General features: G+C 37.2%; 1 protein-coding gene across 1 annotated transcript in view; it reads left to right on the forward strand.

The window, feature by feature from the left end:
- Positions 1-18,567, forward strand: part of ADGRV1 (adhesion G protein-coupled receptor V1) — a 596,167-nt gene that overhangs the window by 191,004 nt on the left and 386,596 nt on the right. The window contains exons 55-59 of the mRNA XM_025388176.1: positions 523-725; positions 1,996-2,172; positions 2,540-2,722; positions 4,673-4,852; positions 8,857-9,021. Of these exons, the coding sequence (XP_025243961.1) occupies positions 523-725; positions 1,996-2,172; positions 2,540-2,722; positions 4,673-4,852; positions 8,857-9,021 (908 nt within the window). The remainder of the gene's footprint in view (positions 1-522; positions 726-1,995; positions 2,173-2,539; positions 2,723-4,672; positions 4,853-8,856; positions 9,022-18,567) is intronic.

Consider the following 18,567-nt stretch of genomic DNA (forward strand, 5'->3'; position numbering starts at 1 on the left):
GCATATTAAGTTTTTAAAATCTAAACAATGAAATAAAAGTTAGGTGCTGTGAAATACTTTGAGTCTCGTGATAGGCACATCACTGTAAGAACAAAATCACTCTTAATGATTAGTCATTAAATAATGATTTTGTATACATAATTTTTCATTTTTTGAAGAATCTTTTGAGCATTTATAATTATCATCTCTGTTCAACCTGCATATCTGTACTTCCCTAAGACTTTGCAGCAATTTCTATTAATGTGTATGACATGTGCAACATAGAAGGGTGCTTAGAGAATCAGAAATGGGGGGTTAGAACTGGGATATAATGTTAGGAGTGGGTGGTGATTCTCTGCCCAACTTTGGGGACCAGGAAGACCAAGCACAGAATAATCCTTGGGAGTATACATTGTCTTTGTTTCACTTCTTTTTCCTTAACTGTCTACAAGGGATAGAGTAGAGTGTTCCACTCTAGGTGCTTGGAACAGCATTAGCAGCAAATAGAAAAGCCTATTTATTTGTGGCATGTTTCTCTTACAGAAAACACCACCACTCTTCAGTTACAAATAGCTCGAGATAAAGGACTACTTGGGGATATTGCCATTCACTTGAGAGCTAAACCCAATTTCTTACTGCATGTCGATAATCAAGCTACTGAGAATGAAGATTATATATTGCAAGAAACAATAATCATAATGAAAGAAAACGTAAAAGAAGCTCATGCCAAAGTTTCCATTTTGCCGGTAAGTCAAAGCTGCCATGAATGTGATCTAAAGTAAAGGAAAATGCTCTTAAGTAAAATTGTGATGCTCTTCTAGGTAAAAATCTTTTTTTTTTTCATAAAAGGATGCTTTTAAGCATAAAAAAATGTAAGTATTCTAATGTTCCCACCCACCTAAATATTTAATAATGAATGACTATTTTATAACTGGCTGACAAAAATGATGTCTATTACTTGTATTTATCCTTGAACTGGAATATTGTTTGAATGAATTTTGAAGCACTGAATTTAGATTAATTATATCTGATTAGATCCACTGTAATTTTGTTTTGTCAGTTTTTAAACTAATGACAACAAATGAAATGCCCAAATCAATCTCGTTATTTTTATTATTCATTTAATAGGACAGTATTTTTCCTTTCATGATGTGATTACTTGAATCAAGATTAGTCTTCAGATGGTTTAGATCTGGTTTTAGCTATCTGTATTTATCCATGTATGTCTGGAGAGAGAGAGAAAAACAGAGAAAGAGAGGGGGAGAATGTGTGAATATATCCGTAATGATGCACAAGAAATTGAAAGTGTTTAATAGTGGATTAGTGTTAATATTATTATAAAATAATAACAAAATGTTGTTTTATATTATATAAATAGTATTAATCTTATATATTATATACCATAGAATATATTACGTTATTAAATAAATATATAATGTTAGTGTTACTAATAGTGATATTAGTGGTTTTAGGTAATAGTATCTTCTGAAGATTATAATTTGGGAAAGATATAAGGGATGAGATAGAAATGAGGGGTTTTTTCTCCTCTTTTTAGAGTATTTTTTATCTTTGGAAATTTTGTATTATGCGAAAACAAAATAAGAAATTTTAAAAAATTAAATATACGCTTATATCTAGATTTTCAAGTCTAGAACACTTTAAAAATGTATGTAGCATTTACCAGTGTTTCCTAAATTTTCTTTTGGGATATTAAATATGTAAAACATACAATAGAATATGGTCAAAATTTCAGGATAGATTTTTAAAAATTATTTTATTTGCTAATGAGTGTGAAGTTTCCATTGAAACATCACCAGTGAGCTAGGATATTCCATAGATTCTGAAGTTGTCAGTGGGAAGGTATTAAAATATAACAAGAATCTTTTCTATGTGTGACAGATCTGCCCATTCCCATGAACAAAGTCAATTATTTCCTTACTGAAAAATATCCAGTATTCAATGCAAGTTAAATGTCTTTAAAAAAATGAAACACCATCTTTTTCCCCCATCCCCCAGGATGACATTCCTGAATTGGAGGAAGGATTTATTGTCACTATCACTGAGGTGAACCTGGTGAACTCTGACTTCTCTGCAGGACAGCCAAGTCTGCGGAGGCCTGGAATGGAAGTAGCTGAGATAATGATTGAAGAAAATGACGATCCCAGAGGAATTTTTATGTTTCATGTTACTAGAGTGAGACGAACTTTCATTTGTTTACAGTCATACAGAGGCCTCTCCCTGCTGATTTGGCCAGTGTTTTGTAATGTTTTCTGCAAAACATTTAGCTTTGTCTCTATTTTTAAATAGATAAGTAACCAAATTGCTCTTATAAACTAATTCTTAGATCTCTTTGGGCTAGACCAAAGGATTCAACAAGTTTACTTTCATTAAATTAAACGTAAGAGTTCAGAAGACCTTTTATGCATACTTACATCTGACTGTTAATTTCTACTTTGAAGGGTGAAGTATAGAAAGTTAAGTAGAAACAATACCTTTAGAAAGATGACTTATGAGAGTTACCATTTTATCTTGCCTTTCAACTGATATTCTTTACTTAAAGGGCGCTGGTGAAGTTATTACTGCCTATGAAGTGCCTCCACCCTTGAACGTTCTTCAAGTTCCTGTAGTCCGGCTGGCTGGAAGCTTTGGGGCAGTAAATGTTTATTGGAAAGCATCACCAGACAGTGCTGGCCTGGAAGACTTTAAACCATCTCATGGGATTCTTGAATTTGCAGATAGACAAGTACGCCAGTCACTAACATATTGTACTTCAGACATTTTGTAGGCATCCATCAAATGAATGTACATTAGTGACTGCTAAATGCATTATACTCTAAATGTTTCTATGTTGAGTCAAACAAATATTATTAATTGAAATACAATTTATTAATGGGCATGGGAAGAGACTTATAAAGATACAACAATCTTACCCTTTTCTGAACCCCCTGCCCCAGTTTTATTTAAAATAAATAGAAGTTACAAAACAGGATAATAATTGACTTAGAAATGCCTAACAATATATAGAAAACTGTCTGATGAACTAGACTATTCCTGTGGACTTTAGTTTATCTTTTATTTTGTTTCTTAATGCCGGTAAATATAGATATTTATTTAGAATTTGCACTAAAAGTATGGACAGTTTTTACTTAATATCTAAAATGCCCTTTATAATTTAAAAAAATGACTAAGAGAAAATGAAAAAAATAGTTAAAACTTGAAAAACTGAAAAACAATATTCTAGATTTAGGCTCACCAGTCTTAAATGTTATGAAACATTCCCCAAGAATTACAAATTTTGTAAACTTGGCATTTTTAATATGTAAGAATAAGATGTTTTCATACAAATTTTTTTTTAATCAATAAGTGGAGAAGGCTTATGAACAACCATGAAATGTTAGTAACTTCAACTAGCACCTCTGTCTACAGGTAGCCTTATTTTGGCTAGACAGATTACCAGAGTATGCGTCAACTTATTAGTTGCTCATGGTGAGCAGTAGTAAATGCTGTTAAAAGGTAAGCATACAGATCTAGATTTTCCTACACAGAAAAACATATTATTGTTAATATTTTTGAAATTCTGAGCTTTTAAAACAGTTTTAGAACTTGAAACATTTCCTAGTAAAAAGAGCAGAATGCAAGTCAATGAGATTCTTATGTTAAAAGCAGAAACAAATACATTGATTATTCATTGAAGCAGCCTTCCAACTTTAATGACATTATCAACTCTTTATGTGTGCATGAAGTTCAAGTTCCATCATTAACCAGCATCCTGAGGATCAGGTTTATTCTTAAAATTCACATCCTCGAAGGAAGGGACTCTATTTTACAGCACAGATTTGAGGTGCAGGCAATTTAATTAGCTTCTATTTGAGCATTTCATTTTATTCATGTTTCCACCTGTCTGAGTGTGATATCCAGGTTTTTCACTTTTCTGTGTTGTTAAATTAAAGACTTTAGGTAGATTTAGATAGAAAAACTTCATTTTCTGATAAATGTCTGTGTCAGAAACATTGGAATATTTTTATGACCAATAGTGAAACTGCAAGCTGGATCAAGGTTTATTTATTTATAAGTTTATAAAAATTTTTAACATAGACTCAGAAAATTGAACTAAATCCTGATTATAAACATCCAGAAATAGCACATTTGGGTCTTCTTTCTGCCTTTATTTTTGACTGCATTGCAAAAACAATATCTGAAACCATTGGGATTTATTTTAATTGTAGAAGACAATGGTAATTTTTATGTAAGTTTCATATCATGTAATATTAATACCAAGCATACTGCATTTTATGTTTGTGCAATGGTGTTAGAACCTGCATGACATTAAAAAAATTTTAAGAATAAGGATTTATTGTTTTTAATGTATAAATAATACTATCTTATCACATCAATACTTTTTTATCTTGAAAGTAATAGATAGCAAATTTCTGATTTTAAAATATCATAAATATACACAACTTTAAAATGCCATAAATATATATGCCATAAATATATACAACTTTAAAAGTATTACGAATATTATAAGCAAAAGAACTACTTTTTTGTACCATGTTTCTAAGTTTTTTAGTTTCAACTAAAAAATTAAAATATATATAAGCAAAAACTGTTACTACATTATTTCTCTCCTCATTTCCTATCTTCCTCCTTCTTTTCCTCCTTCTTTTTCTCCCTTCCTTCCTTTCTTTCATAGGTTACTGCAGTGATAGAAATGACCATAATTGATGATGCTGAATTTGAATTGACAGAGACTTTCAATATTTCCTTGATCAGTGTTGCTGGAGGTGGCAGACTTGGTGATGATGTTGTGGTAACTGTTGTTATTCCACAAAATGATTCTCCATTTGGAGTATTTGGATTTGAAGAAAAGACAGTAAGTTAAATATATCAGGGGGATGCACGCCTTATTTCAGGCTAGTGTTTCATGTAATTTTGAGTAGAAAGTGTCTTGCATTTTTGTTTTGAAAGTCTTGGCCAGGCGTGGTGGCCAGTAATCCCAGCACTTTGGGAGGCCGAGGTGGGCAGATCACAACGTCAGGAGATCAACACCATCCTGGCCAACATGGTGAAACCCCAGCTCTACTAAAAATCCAAAAATTAGCTGAGCATGGTGGTGTGTGCCTGTAATCCCAGCCATCTGGGAGTCTGAGGCGGGAGAAATCGCTAGAACCCAGAAGGCAGAGGTTGCAGTGACCCGAGATCACGCCATTGCACTCCAGCCTGGCGACATAGACTCCATCTCAAAAACAAAAAAAACAAACAAAAAAAACAAATCCCGGCGTGGTGGCTCACGCCTGTAATCCCAGCACTTTGGGAGGCCGAGGCGGGTGGATCACAAGGTCATGAGTTCGAGACCAGCTTGGCCAATGTGGTGAAACCCTGTCTCTACTAAAAAAATACAAAAATTAGCCTGGTGTGGTGGCGCATGCTTGTAGTCCCAGCTGCTTGGGAGGCTGAGGCAAGAGAATCGCTTGAACGCGGGAGGCAGAGGTTACAGTGAGCCAAGATCACACCACTGCATGCCAGCCTGGGCAACAGAGTGAGACTTCATCTCAAAAAAAAAAAAAAAGAAAGTCTTTATTACCCTTCACGTATGAGTCTCTTCTCAAGGATCTTTTGAGTGGGCTATTGAATTAGAGGCCAATCCTCCAGCCTGTGCACACAATTTGATAGTAATGTGAGCCTTAATATCAGGAAATTACGAAGGGGAACAGATTCCTATTTATTGGGTGTAGTAGACCAAGATGTACTTTTCTTTTTTTTTTTTTTTTTTTTTTTTGAGACGGAGTCTTGCTCTGTCGCCCAGGCTGGGGTGCAGTGGCCGGATCTCAGCTCACTGCAAGCTCCACCTCCTGGGTTTACGCCATTCTCCTGCCTCAGCCTCCTGAGTAGCTGGGACTACAGGCGCCCACCACCTCGCCCGGCTAGTTTTTTGTATTTTTTAGTAGAGATGGGGTTTCACCGTGTTAGCTAGGATGGTCTTGATCTCCTGACCTCGTGATCCACCCATCTCCGCCTCCCAAAGTGCTGGGATTACAGGCTTGAGCCACCGCACCCGGCCCAAGATGTACTTTTCATCCACACCACCTATTCTCTGCCTACTTTACTGCCAGACCACCATTCTGGTCACAGGCAAGATTCTGTCATGGGTCTGGGTGTTACATCCCACAATGGGTTTACCTGGTGAGGGATTTATATTACCCACTGTTATGCTAGTCTGTTGTGACTTTGTAGAACAAAGCACCACAGTCACCCCCCACCAGCTCATGTATTTCTCTGTATTTCTTCTCACTTCTCATTGGCTGTTTACTTCCAAGACTTGAAAGAAGGAACCCAATTATTATTGATTCAGCCACAAAGAGAGAGAGAGAGAGAGAAAAAAAAAGCCTAATTAATCATGAAAACTAAGTGTTTGTGCAGCCAGATTTGGTACCCAGTACTAAATTGTCACTACATCTTAAGTGTAAAACACTATAAATTCCATTATAATTATTATTACATAATTATGACATAATATTATGACCTTACCTTTCAAAAGAAATTCCAAGGTATGAATTAACCATAAAAGTACTTAGATAATCCCCATATACTCAGCAACTTTTCCAGCTCCATATGTCACCATTCCCTTCATTTAATCACTTATAGGTAGTCAGTAATTCACATAGATCGCTTTTAATTAATAAACCAATTGCCGTAATTTTCTACTGTCCTGTGGATGCAAGGCTAGACCCACAGCTTGCCTGCAAGGGCTGGAGTTCCCAGATGCTCCAAAATTGAAATATAACAAATAACTGCCTAATGATTTGGCTATTTAATTTCAATTTCATAAGAATATGAAACCTGTAAGAGGGATAGAACAAACTTTCACTGTAGCCCAATGAGCTCTTCCTTGAAAAAAAAAAATGGGCAGCTGTGTTTGTAAGGAGTGTTGGATTGGCAAAAGAGTAACTGTGAATATCTTCCAAGCAGCAGAAAATTACATATGAATATGTAATTTATTTTTTATAAAATGATTAAAAGTTCAGGGTTTAGTGTTCAAATCTTCAATTGATGAAACTTCACAATAACGTTTTTCATCAAACTTTTGGACTTGGGCACTGGACAATGTGTTTATAATCTACTCTTACTATTAGAGTAAATGAACACCTACACTAGTATTCATAAATAATTTTTATTCATTTTATTGTAACTGCGATCATAAACTCTAGTGTTTTAAACCTAGTGTTAAGCACACTTGGTCTGGGAAATAATATCGTTACAGCTACAAATTTTCAATTTGTCTTAGAGTCTAAAGGAAAGATTTAGGTTACCCAATTCCTACTGTATTGTTGAATATGTAAAGCACACGTGCTTGGGCTTTAATTCATTAGATGTTGATGGCTATTTTGATTGTTGGTGATAATAGTAGCTGCATGATGCTCAGCCCTTTGTGACTGCTTCCCTTGCTTATATCCTATCTTTCCTATCACAAAAGTTTCTTGGTAACATGGAGTTTATCTTTTAACCTTAATGAGATATACAATATTGTGCACACAATAAACATTCTGTTAGCATTGTTTGGTGACACAGATTAGATTCACAGCTGAGGTACATTGAGAAAAGACTGTTAGTATAAATCCATCAAAATTAACAAGCTGTTCACAAGGGCAATGTGGTAAGTACACGAAAGCCCTGGGAATAGCAGGGACCCATGGAAATCTACCTGTGAAACCTAAACTAAAATGTTACATCTATAGAATCAAGAAGACTTATATAATGGATTTTCTCTATTTTTTCTTGCTAAATATCTCTAGTCCCTGAGGAGTGCTATGAACAGTTTGGAGTCAAAATATCCTAATTAGATTCCAGGCTCCTCATCTCCAAATATATGTATATATCTGGCCCTCAGATTTCTGTGAGTTTCTGTGAGGCTTAAATAAGATAAGGTATATGTAAGAACTGACACACAATAGAACCTCATTTCAGTTTGTTCTAAATCTGTGCTCTTGACATCAATGCAAATCTCATGAAGAAAACAAAACAAGATTGTATTACATGTTAAGCTTCTATCTGTCTTGAAAGTGGAAAGCATTGTGTTATGTTTTCTATTTATATAGCAGATGGATGATATAGGTTCATTGAGGACTTTGCTTCACAGAGTCAACATATGTACTTCACTTAAACTAGATCTGTTAATAAGGACTTGTATAAAAAATAAATAGTGCTGGTAAATGAATGTATTGAATCTCCTCTCTTTATCTCAGATTAATAAAACCACTTTTAAACTTCGACTCACTAAAGTAGGTACACTACAGGTAATTCAGAGGACAGTATAGGTCTGTATTATGTGGGGAGCCTCATTGTAGTAACAAAGATCCCCCCATATCCAGTTTCTTCATATAGTAAATGTGCATTTCTTCTTCATGCAGGAATCCTGCACCAGAGTGCCCAGTCGGCTGATGCTTATGGACACCTCTTATTCAACTGGCAACTCTCAGGCCCTAGACTCTGTCCATTTTGGGGTTCTCCTCTTCTATGTCCTGGGCATCCTCTCTGTTCACCTGCCAAATGGAAAAGTAGAGGATGTGGGGTCTTGTGTGGAAGTTTATGGCAAGAATATTAGCAGCATAAGTCATTTCTGCCTCTATTCTCTGGGTCAAAATTCAGTCGCATGCCCTACCTAATTGCAAGAGAAGACAGGAAATGCCAACTAGTTGAGCATCTAGGAATAGAAAGTGGGATTTGGTAAAAAAAAAATTTTTCTGCCACACGATCATAACATGTAACATTCATTCTAAACTTTAAAACTGCACTCATTGTAAACAGAAATAAGATTCTTTTTGTTTATCCTGCTCTTTTTGTTTGTTTCTTTTGCCTTACTGGATTTTCTTCTTTCAGGTAATGATTGATGAATCCCTTTCATCCGATGACCCAGATTCATATGTGACATTGACGGTTGTCCGGTCCCCAGGAGGAAAAGGAACCGTACGACTTCAGTGGACCATAGATGAGAAGGCTAAACATGACCTTAGTCCTTTGAATGGGACCCTTCATTTTGATGAGGTATAGTCAGCATTAGGACTCGTGTGTTTTTTCCCTAATTTGTCTTTGAGTTTCTTTTTCCTTTTTATTGTAAATTCAGGGAGCACATGTGCAGGTTTGTTACATGGGTATATTGCATAATGCTGGGGTTTGGGCTTCTGGTGAGCCCATAACCTAAATAGTGAATATAGTACCCAGTAGGTAGTTTTTCAGCCCATACCCCATTCCCACCCTCCCACCTCAAATAGTCCCCAGTGTCTGCTGTTTCCATCTTTATGTCCATGTATATTCATTGTCTAGTTCCTACTTATAAGTGAGAACACATGGTATTTGATTTTCTGTTTCTGCATTAATTCATTTAGGATAATGGCTCCTAATTGCATCTATGTTGCTTTAAAGGACATGATTCAATTATTTTATATGACTGTGTAGTACTTCATGGTGTATATCTACCACATTTTCTTTATCCAGTTCACTGTTGATGGACACTAAAGTTGATTCCATACCTTTGCTATTGTGAATAGGTTGACAGATATCTGATGTTGAGTGGAAGCACCTGCCCTGGTGTGGGGTGCAGGCAGGGAAGGATGGTAAGAAGCGATCATGTTGGAATGTGTTGGGGTCTCTTGGGGAGTGGTAAGGGGGTACACCAGCTTCTAGTCCTGAGCCAGCAGGAATGAAGTTTGCTTCCCTCTCGTGCCCCTGTTTCAGGACTCGTGACTTTCAATTCATGTAGACTGTCCTTTGGCTCCGCAGTGCAGCTGCAGGCCACAGATGTGCCCCTCTAGAAGCTGCTACCAAAATGGGCTCAGGGCAGGCCTCTTCCCCTCCTCCAGGGCAAGCAACTTCACAACGTGTCTGTCTTCCATTGCTGGGACACTGTTGCTCTGTGTAAGGAGGGGGAGTTGGGCCCTGTTCTTCCTGTAAGCCCAAGTGGCAAAGGCTCACTTTGAGCAGGGATAGAGTCACTGAAAAAAAGCACACAAAAAAGCTTTCTTTGTATGCATGCATTAACTCCCAGTGGGAAGAACCACAGCTGTGTCTGCAACAGTCTAGAGTGGGAGATGACCGCCTCTCTACCACTGTCCCTAGGCATTGGTGCTGCCCTTTTCAGTGACTGGCCCTATGCCTGCATTTCCTTTGTCCCAAGGAACTTTGGTGGGTTGTGCTCCCCCTGCCTTATGGGCAGCCTGTATTGTGGATCTTAGATCTCCAGAAGTCCTTTGGCTCCCTGGCACCCACCCGTCCTCCGTGCTTCCCAACGTCAGAGCCAGTTGTGGGGTATATTTGCAGGAGATCTGGTGGTGCAGGGACTCTAGAGCAGAGAGGTCTCAGGCAGGGCAGTGGCACTACAGGTACACAAGCACTATGGCACCCTCCATCTCATTTTGGGTCTGAGGGGGACATAGACATGCCTGCACAAGCTAGCAACCCGGTTCTCTGTCCCTGGGAAGTTCCTGAATAGCCACTTACAGCATTGTCTTGTGTCATGAGCACAGAGTGGCTCCTCAGAAGCTTGACAGTCAGGAGATTGTCAGAGGAGTGAGGAGAGGAGAGAAGCACTCCCACCTACTTTCCATGGGATTCCAAGCTCCTTGGGGTCAATCTCTGCGGACTCTTGCTGCTTCCGTATTCTACACCCCAGCTTCTTCCCACTGGCCCTCTGACAGATCCTGGCTCTCTTCCACCGGTTTTCTGTTCAGAACTTGTCCTTTCACCAGTAACTTTGGTCATCTTCCTGAGGAGAACTGGCACCTGATGTCCCTAGAGAGTCATCTGCTAGAGGCAGTGGGCGCTGTGCTGTCGCTGCTGAGGGGAATGGTGACTGTAGTCACCCTGTGTGGCCACACCTCGCGAACTGTCTGATTTTCTTTTGCATAGTATCACTTGTGAATGCATGCGATAGTATTTACTATGGGATTTTTTTGGAAATCCATATGCATAATGGGGGGAAGAAATCACACACAACACACACACACACACACACACACACAGAAACTCTAGATATCTGAAATCAAATTCTTTTTTTTGAAGTTTTTATTGATACATAATTGATATACATATTTTCAGAGTACATGTGATAAATTGATACATTCGTATAATCAAATCAGAGTATTTGAGATATCCATCACCTTAAGTATTTTTTCTTTATGCTAGGAACAGTCTAATTATTCTGCAGCTGTTTTGAAATGTACAATAGATTATTATTACCTATATCAAAATTTTTTTTTTTTTTTTGGAGACAGGGTCTTGTTCTGTCACCCAGGCAGTAATGCAGTGATGCGATCATAGCTCGTTGAAGCTTCAACCTCCCGGCTCAAGCAATCTTTCCACCTTAGCCTCATGAGTAACTGGGACTATAGGCTTGTGCCACCATGCCCAGCTATTTTTAAAATTTTTAAATTTATTTTTTTATGTTTTATTTATTTTTTTTGAGACGGAGTCTCACTCTGTCATCATGGCTGGAGTGCAGTGTCACGATCTCCACTCACTGCAAGCTCCACCTCCCAGGTTTACGCCATTCTCCTGCCTCAGCCTCCTGAGTAGCTGGGACTACAGGCACCCGCCACCACGCCTGGCTAATTTTTTGTATTTTTTAGTAGAGACGAGGTCTCACCGTGTTAGCCAGGATGGTCATGATCTCCTGACCTCGTGATCCACCTGCCTTGGCCTCCCAAAGTGCTGGGATTACAGACGTGAGTCACTGTGCCTTATCTATAGTCAAATTTTAAATTCAGACTCTGCCCCCATTTTACCATCAAAACTACCCCTCTCTCACATTTTTCCTCTCCTAATTGAAGGCAAAGCCAATCAACCACGCTGGATGTCTGGGTGTCATCCCCAGCTGCACCCTTTCTGTAATTGTTACATGTATTTGATTACCAAGTCTAGTCAGTTTTCCCTTTAAGTGTGTTTTCTGACTATTCTGACTGTGCAGAACTTCTATACTGACTCAAAATACTGATTGTGTAACATAATAAGACAATGTCAAACTTACAAAAACTCATAGGTTGTAACATCCATGTACACTTTGAAAAGAAATTAAGGAAGTATTTCAGCCAATCAAAAAAACTGAAACACAATAAGTAGTTTGAGAATAGCAAGCATAGTGCAGTCCATCTGTATGTGTCTCAGCCTCCCACACTGATAAGAAGTGAAGGTGCAAGGTCCTATCTACTTTGAAGTAGGAACATAATCTTTTGGCCCATGCAGTTGGTTTCTGTAACTTGTAAGAATGACTCCCCTTTTCAAAGTTTGGTCGGACATTTACAGATCTGTTTCTGTTTCTTTATGTCTTCATCAACATGAGCCTGAGAACCTTGGCTGGAGTATCAACCAGCCCACCGTAGGATGTGATTTTTCTGGTTGCCTGTGTTCATTCAGTTTCTTCCTCCTCTTTCCATTCTTTGGCTAGTTTTAATAATCAAAAGAAGTGAGGAAGCAGCATATGGGGCCCAGTTAAGCTGAGCACAGAGTTTTTTGTTTTTGTTTTTTTAAATGAATAATTCCAACCTAACCACAGGACAGTGGTATTTACCAGTCAAACTCCTAAGTCTTTTTCTGGAAGAGAGGATGTGGAGGTGGAAGAGACAATCTGATTCTAAAATATACATGGAAATACAAAATGCCAAGAATAGCCAGCAGCTCGCAAAGAAGAATATGGAGGGTGGCCCTACTTAGCCAGTGTGTCAAATAATACACAGTTAAAGTAAATAAGACAGTGTGATATTTGCTCTGGGATGAACAAACAGGCCAAAGAGAAGAAACTAGTCCAGATTTGTCAGTCTTTTTATAGTTTTTGCTTTTAGAATCATGTTTAAACAGTTTCCTTAATTTAATATCTAAACAGCTTTCTTAAATTAATAAAGATGAAACCAGAAGGCAATTAGTTAAAAAACAAAAATACCAATAAAACCTGATTCATAAATTTAAAAAACTTAGAAAATAAGAATTGACAAGAAGGAAGTAATTACTAAAAGAAAATATTGAAAATTGTAAGAGATTATATAAATGTAGACAAATAAATTTTAAAAACCTATGTGAAATTGGCTCTAGCAGATATACAGCAGATATAGAAAGTCTAAACCTATGCACTTTTGAAAATGAATAGAGAATAAATATTAAAAACATTAAAAGATCTGTGGGGGGTTTTCCAAAGGAATTCCAACAAATATGCTTACATGGTCCATGTCTACATTTTTTTTTTTTCAGTCTAGTGACTCTTCTTCAGAGCCTGTAACGTGAGATGGCACAGAAACAAATACCATTTTGCCCTTCAGTATTGCAATATGTGATTAAGGAGGTCATCATTGATGCTCTCTGGCAGTCTATTTGCCATGCACCTGTTCTGCCATCATTTTTGAGGTGTGATTACCCCGATGGCATTAAATCTCAAGGCAGATGTTGCAAGTATATCATCCACTTACTTCTCAGATTCTGACAAATTATAACTCATGAAACATCTAGGTTGTGTGCCCTAGCCATGATCTGAAAACTTCTCACCTGAGGAGCATTTAGAATTTTGAAATTAGTTTCAAATGTCTCTAAAGATTTTCCTTAGTAATAAGAAGCAATAATTTTCTGGTTACCAGATTCTTACTGCTATATACACTTCCCAGGTGATTAAAAAGGTTTTCTTGTTTTGACATAAAATCTACGCTAAAATGGCAAATAGTCTTATCTTTTCCTCCAGCGAATAAGGTCATTCGTTTTTAGAGTACTGCATTAGGAGGGATGGTGTTGTTTCTAGATTCCACTCTCTCCATCTACTTGTTTAGTCATCTGCCTGGTATATTTCATGTACAACTGTGTAACGGCTCCATTGTTTTTGTATGTCTATGTCTGAATATGTACAAAGATCTGTGTCTCCCACAGGTTCTAATTGGTTTTGAGGATGCCTTTCATCATCTCTCAGTTCTACTCATGGCTAGTGGTATCCACTGCATCAGTAATGCCTAGGTGGATCTCCATTCCCACAAATCGTTCTCATAGCAACTTAGTATTCACATTGGCAATAGGGAAACCTAGTCTACAGAAGCTGTTGTACCTACTGTACATCCCAGGTTGTACCAATACTTACTGTGTAAATATTTCCTGGACTTTCTCAAAATGTAACAGTGACTGTAGATTCACCATTGCCCATCTTACAGGGAAAGTCTCACAATAATTCTGTTCAATCCTACCTTGGTAACAGGGCAAAGTTCTTCTTTCCTATTTCTACTTTATGCAGGACAACTAAGCTCCATACTCTGTTTATAGAAACATACAACTCTCTGGAACTGATGAATGGTCCATAGGTGATAAGTCAGGGGGATATTGCACTTTACCTTCCTTGGGGAGAAAATTATGAAGTGGAGATTGGTGTCCAGAGGCTTTTTAGGAAGTACTCTTGAGGTCAACACCTGTGTAAGTGGAAGAAGCAGGATTGGGCAGGGATGAAGGCAAACCATGAGGCAGTTGAAACTGACACTATAGTATACTACAATTTATTTTGAAATGGGACTGACCCTTCAGAGCTGTCTGAGTTAGAATGATGTTAAGTTTTATAATCTTGTGTTGAGCAGTCATTGTGTGTGGAGCATGCCAGGAAGAGCATTTGACCATGTGGGAAGGGATTGTCTTCAGATGAGGCAATTTGCAAAGGAGCCTGACAGATGAGAGTTGTCTGCTGGAAATGCTTCCAGCAGACAGGATAATGAGTCCTTTCCAGGAGGGGAATCTTAGTGAACATCAGAGCGTCCACCACAGAGATGCAGGGTAGGGCCACGTTCAAGAGAAGATTGTTCTGAAAAGTTCTCCCTCTCTTTCCCTTGGTCTTTTATGATATAACTTATTCTTTCACTGCCCACTTTGACTCTTTGCCTTCTACCCATTCCTGCTTCCTTCCCGCCCCATCCACTTTTGTTGGTCCCAAGAGTATTCCCTATTATGTCTTTCCTCTCTTGTCTTTCTCTTAGCAGAGTAACTTCTAGAAACTTTGTTAAGTATCACTGTAGGCTGGTAAAAATAAAATGGCCCTGGGAAGATAAGAGGAAAGGAAATATACAGAGAACAACTACGCCAATACTTTGAGAATCATGATGCTTATCATTTTTATCTCTACCTTTTCCTCCACATTCTAAAACAACTTTAATTTGTCCTATGCATCACTGATTAAATTTTCTGCAGTTTGAATTCTGCGTTTTATTGTTTCTCATGAACATTGTAGTTTTGCAATTGCATTTTTTCTTTGAGATTTTTATTATTAAATAGTATTAATCTCTTCACTTAAGCTTTTGTTTCTTCATATTTGCTTATTGTTAAGCTTTTGTTTCTTCATAGTTGCTTATTGTTATTTTTACAATATATGCATTTTAAAAAATTTTGTAAGGGCTTCTAGGAAAATATGTACTCCCTGCCTGAGACCTCATTAGATGTACTTTTGAAAAATCCGTAATTCTGGGATGCAGTGCATCACTGTCATTCCTTTTACTCTCTACATACTATGAATTGGAAACTCAGAAGCGATATAAGGAGGAAAGAGCTGATAACAGTGGGAAGACTAAAGCTCTGAGGTAGGTGGCAACCAGTTATTCTTGGTTAGTGTAGTCTCTGTGGCCTGGAGTTCAAAGAAGTCAGGAAATGGGTCTCACCCCCAGTATTAGTTTGTTCTCACACTGCTAATAAAGACATACTCAAGACTCAATAATTTATAAAGGACCTTTAATGGACTCACAGTTCCACATGACTGGAGAGGCCTCACAATTATGGCAGAAGATGAAGGAGGAGCAAAGGCATGTCTTACATGGTAGTGGGCAAGAGAGCATGTGTAGGGGAACTGCCCCTTATAAAACCATCAGATCTTGTGAGACTTACTCATTATCATGAGAACTGCATTGGAAAAAACCCACCTCCACGATTCAATACCTCCCACCAGGTCCCTCCAATGACATGTGGGGATTATAGGAGCTACAATTCAAGATAAGATTTGGGTGGGGACACAGCCAAACCATAGCACCCCCTCTGTTGTTCTTCCTGTTATTTAGGTTCATGGCATGAAATGTGTATCCTGTGGTCTACTCCAAATTGATTCCTTCATTAGTGAAATTGTACCTATATTTTAGAAACATTTTAATCTTTAGTTTCTTTCTTTCTGTCAATCTTGGCCCTTTATGGTGTTTACATGTGCGTTTGAAGAAGACATAATTCACTCAACCAGTCTCTGCCAGTTTAACTCAGAAGTCTCTTTCCTCCATCTTTGTTTAAATTTGCTATAAAAATATATGTGCTCATGGAAAAAAATAACAATAAAAATAAACACCTCAGTGAGTACACAAGGATGTAGAAAAACAAATAAAATTCTCCTGACTCCTTCTGAATCTTGCATTCCTACTTCTAGAGGTAACCGCTATTGACAGTTTTTTATATACCCTTTGAAAAATTTTCTATGCGTATCCAAACATATGTATCTTATTCTTACACAAATGGAATTTTACACTGCAATCTGTTCAGTAGCTTGCTCTTTTTACTTTATAATCTATCTTAAACATTTATTTTTCATACTAGCCAAAATCCATTGCACTAAAAAAATTGGTTACATGTTTTTCATTGCATAGATTCCCCTTAGTATTTGATACTATTGACATTTCTTCATGAGCACTGGTTTACTGTGGTGTTTATAGTTCTCTTACATTTTTTCTCTCTTTCTGGGATTCATATTTCTTGTTTAGTATTTAATTCTGTCTAGTTCTCCTTTCCCGAATGTTTATATACTTTCGCAGACTTCTATCACCTATAATTTGTATTATTTTCCTCTCCTTTACTATCTTCACAATCTTGATTCTCTTGAGATATGGGAAGTAGCCACTGAAAAGTAAAAAGGATATAGATTTTATAGCGAGCTAGACCTTAATCCAAATCTTCACTCTATTATTTAATGCCATGTGACTTTAGGAAAATTAATTTATCTCACATTTGGGTTCTTAGTTGCAAAATGGTGATAATAAGGCTTAATCTAAACAAAGGCTCTGAGCATTGCATGAAATAATATTTGTGAAGAAACTAACCAATTTACAGACATTTAGAAAGTGTTTGATACAACAACTGTAATTTGGAAACATTTTAATGAAATAGCAGGCTGCTACGTCAACTTAATATCTATATCATAGGATAAAAACTAAACGCTTTAAATTTTTGAAGTTCAACACCTTTTCTACACCATAGGATAAAAAAATAAAGGTTTTAAATTTTGTAAAAATAGGAAGACTTTGTATTTTTATTTTCCTGAGAGAGCCTATATGTAGTGCCATTTCTCAAACTATTGCTCTGCACTGCTTTCAGCAGAACACAAATAATTGTTCTGAATTTTAAAGAAAAAAAGGGATTCCGGGTTCACATGGATTTGGGAAAACCTTGATTGAACTAAGTAGGCTCTTTTTATGCAGGATTATTTTTAGATACTTTAATGTACTTAAGTCCATTTTGAATCTCAAATAGAAGAAATATTCTGAATTTTTTCCTCTGTGAAACTTCCCCATCACCTTTTTATCCGAGAACATTTATTACTATCTTCTATAACCATTGGCTGGAATTTTCCAACTGTAGTCACCCTTTTCCCCCTCTTACTGGTTGTAGATTTCTTTGAGAAATGAAGAGCATATGGTATGAAGAGCTGCCTTACATATACAGTAGATAAGGTGGAGGGCAATATAAACATAAAATATAGTTGATTCTCATGATTCACAGTAGCCAATCCTTATCATTCACAATCCCCCACTTGTGAATTTCTCTACTCACTAAGGTGTATTTGCAACCTCCAAAGTCGATACTCCTGGGGTTTTCATGGTCATTCAGGGACATACAGCAAGTGTTGGAGAATTTGATTCACCTGATTTGTACATTTACAGCCGAGGTTGAACAAGTCAACATATTGACTTTTTGTTTCAGCTCTCATGTTGTGAACAAATATTCTTTTTACAGTCCATTTATTATCACTTTTTAAAATTTTTGTGCTTTCTGTTGGTGAGTTTACTGTTTAAATTTGCCCCCAAGTATAGTGCTGAAATATGGTGTTCCTAAGCACAAGAAGGCTGTGATGTACCCTAAGGAGAAAATATGTATATTAGATAAACTTTATTCAGGTGTGAGTCATAGTGCTTATTAAACATGAGAAATGTATTTGAATGATTCTAAGTTTTTGCTAATATGCACATGTCTGCAAATGACCACAAAAGTTCTCAATATTGATTTTGGAGTTACAAAATTGGGTGAGTAAACGAATGTGCAAATAAGGAATCCAAGAATAGAGGAACCAACTGTATATAAAATCAGTAGCACCTTGGAAAAATTACTGTACATATAAATAAGTATGTAAAGATGTTCATGGCAGTATTATTTGTAAGAGTAAATAGCCATTGTCAGATAAATCTTGCAAATAGTATAAAGGCAAACAATGGAATCCCCACAGCAATGAAAATAATACATTGAGTCTGAGAGCGGTGGCTCATGCCTGTTATCCCAGCATTTTGGGACGCCAAGCCTGGTGAATCATTTGAGGTCAGGAGTTTGAGACCAGCCTGGCCAACATGG

Source organism: Theropithecus gelada, chromosome 6 (genome assembly GCF_003255815.1).
Source record: "Theropithecus gelada isolate Dixy chromosome 6, Tgel_1.0, whole genome shotgun sequence".
In the NCBI taxonomy this organism is placed as follows: domain Eukaryota; kingdom Metazoa; phylum Chordata; class Mammalia; order Primates; family Cercopithecidae; genus Theropithecus; species Theropithecus gelada.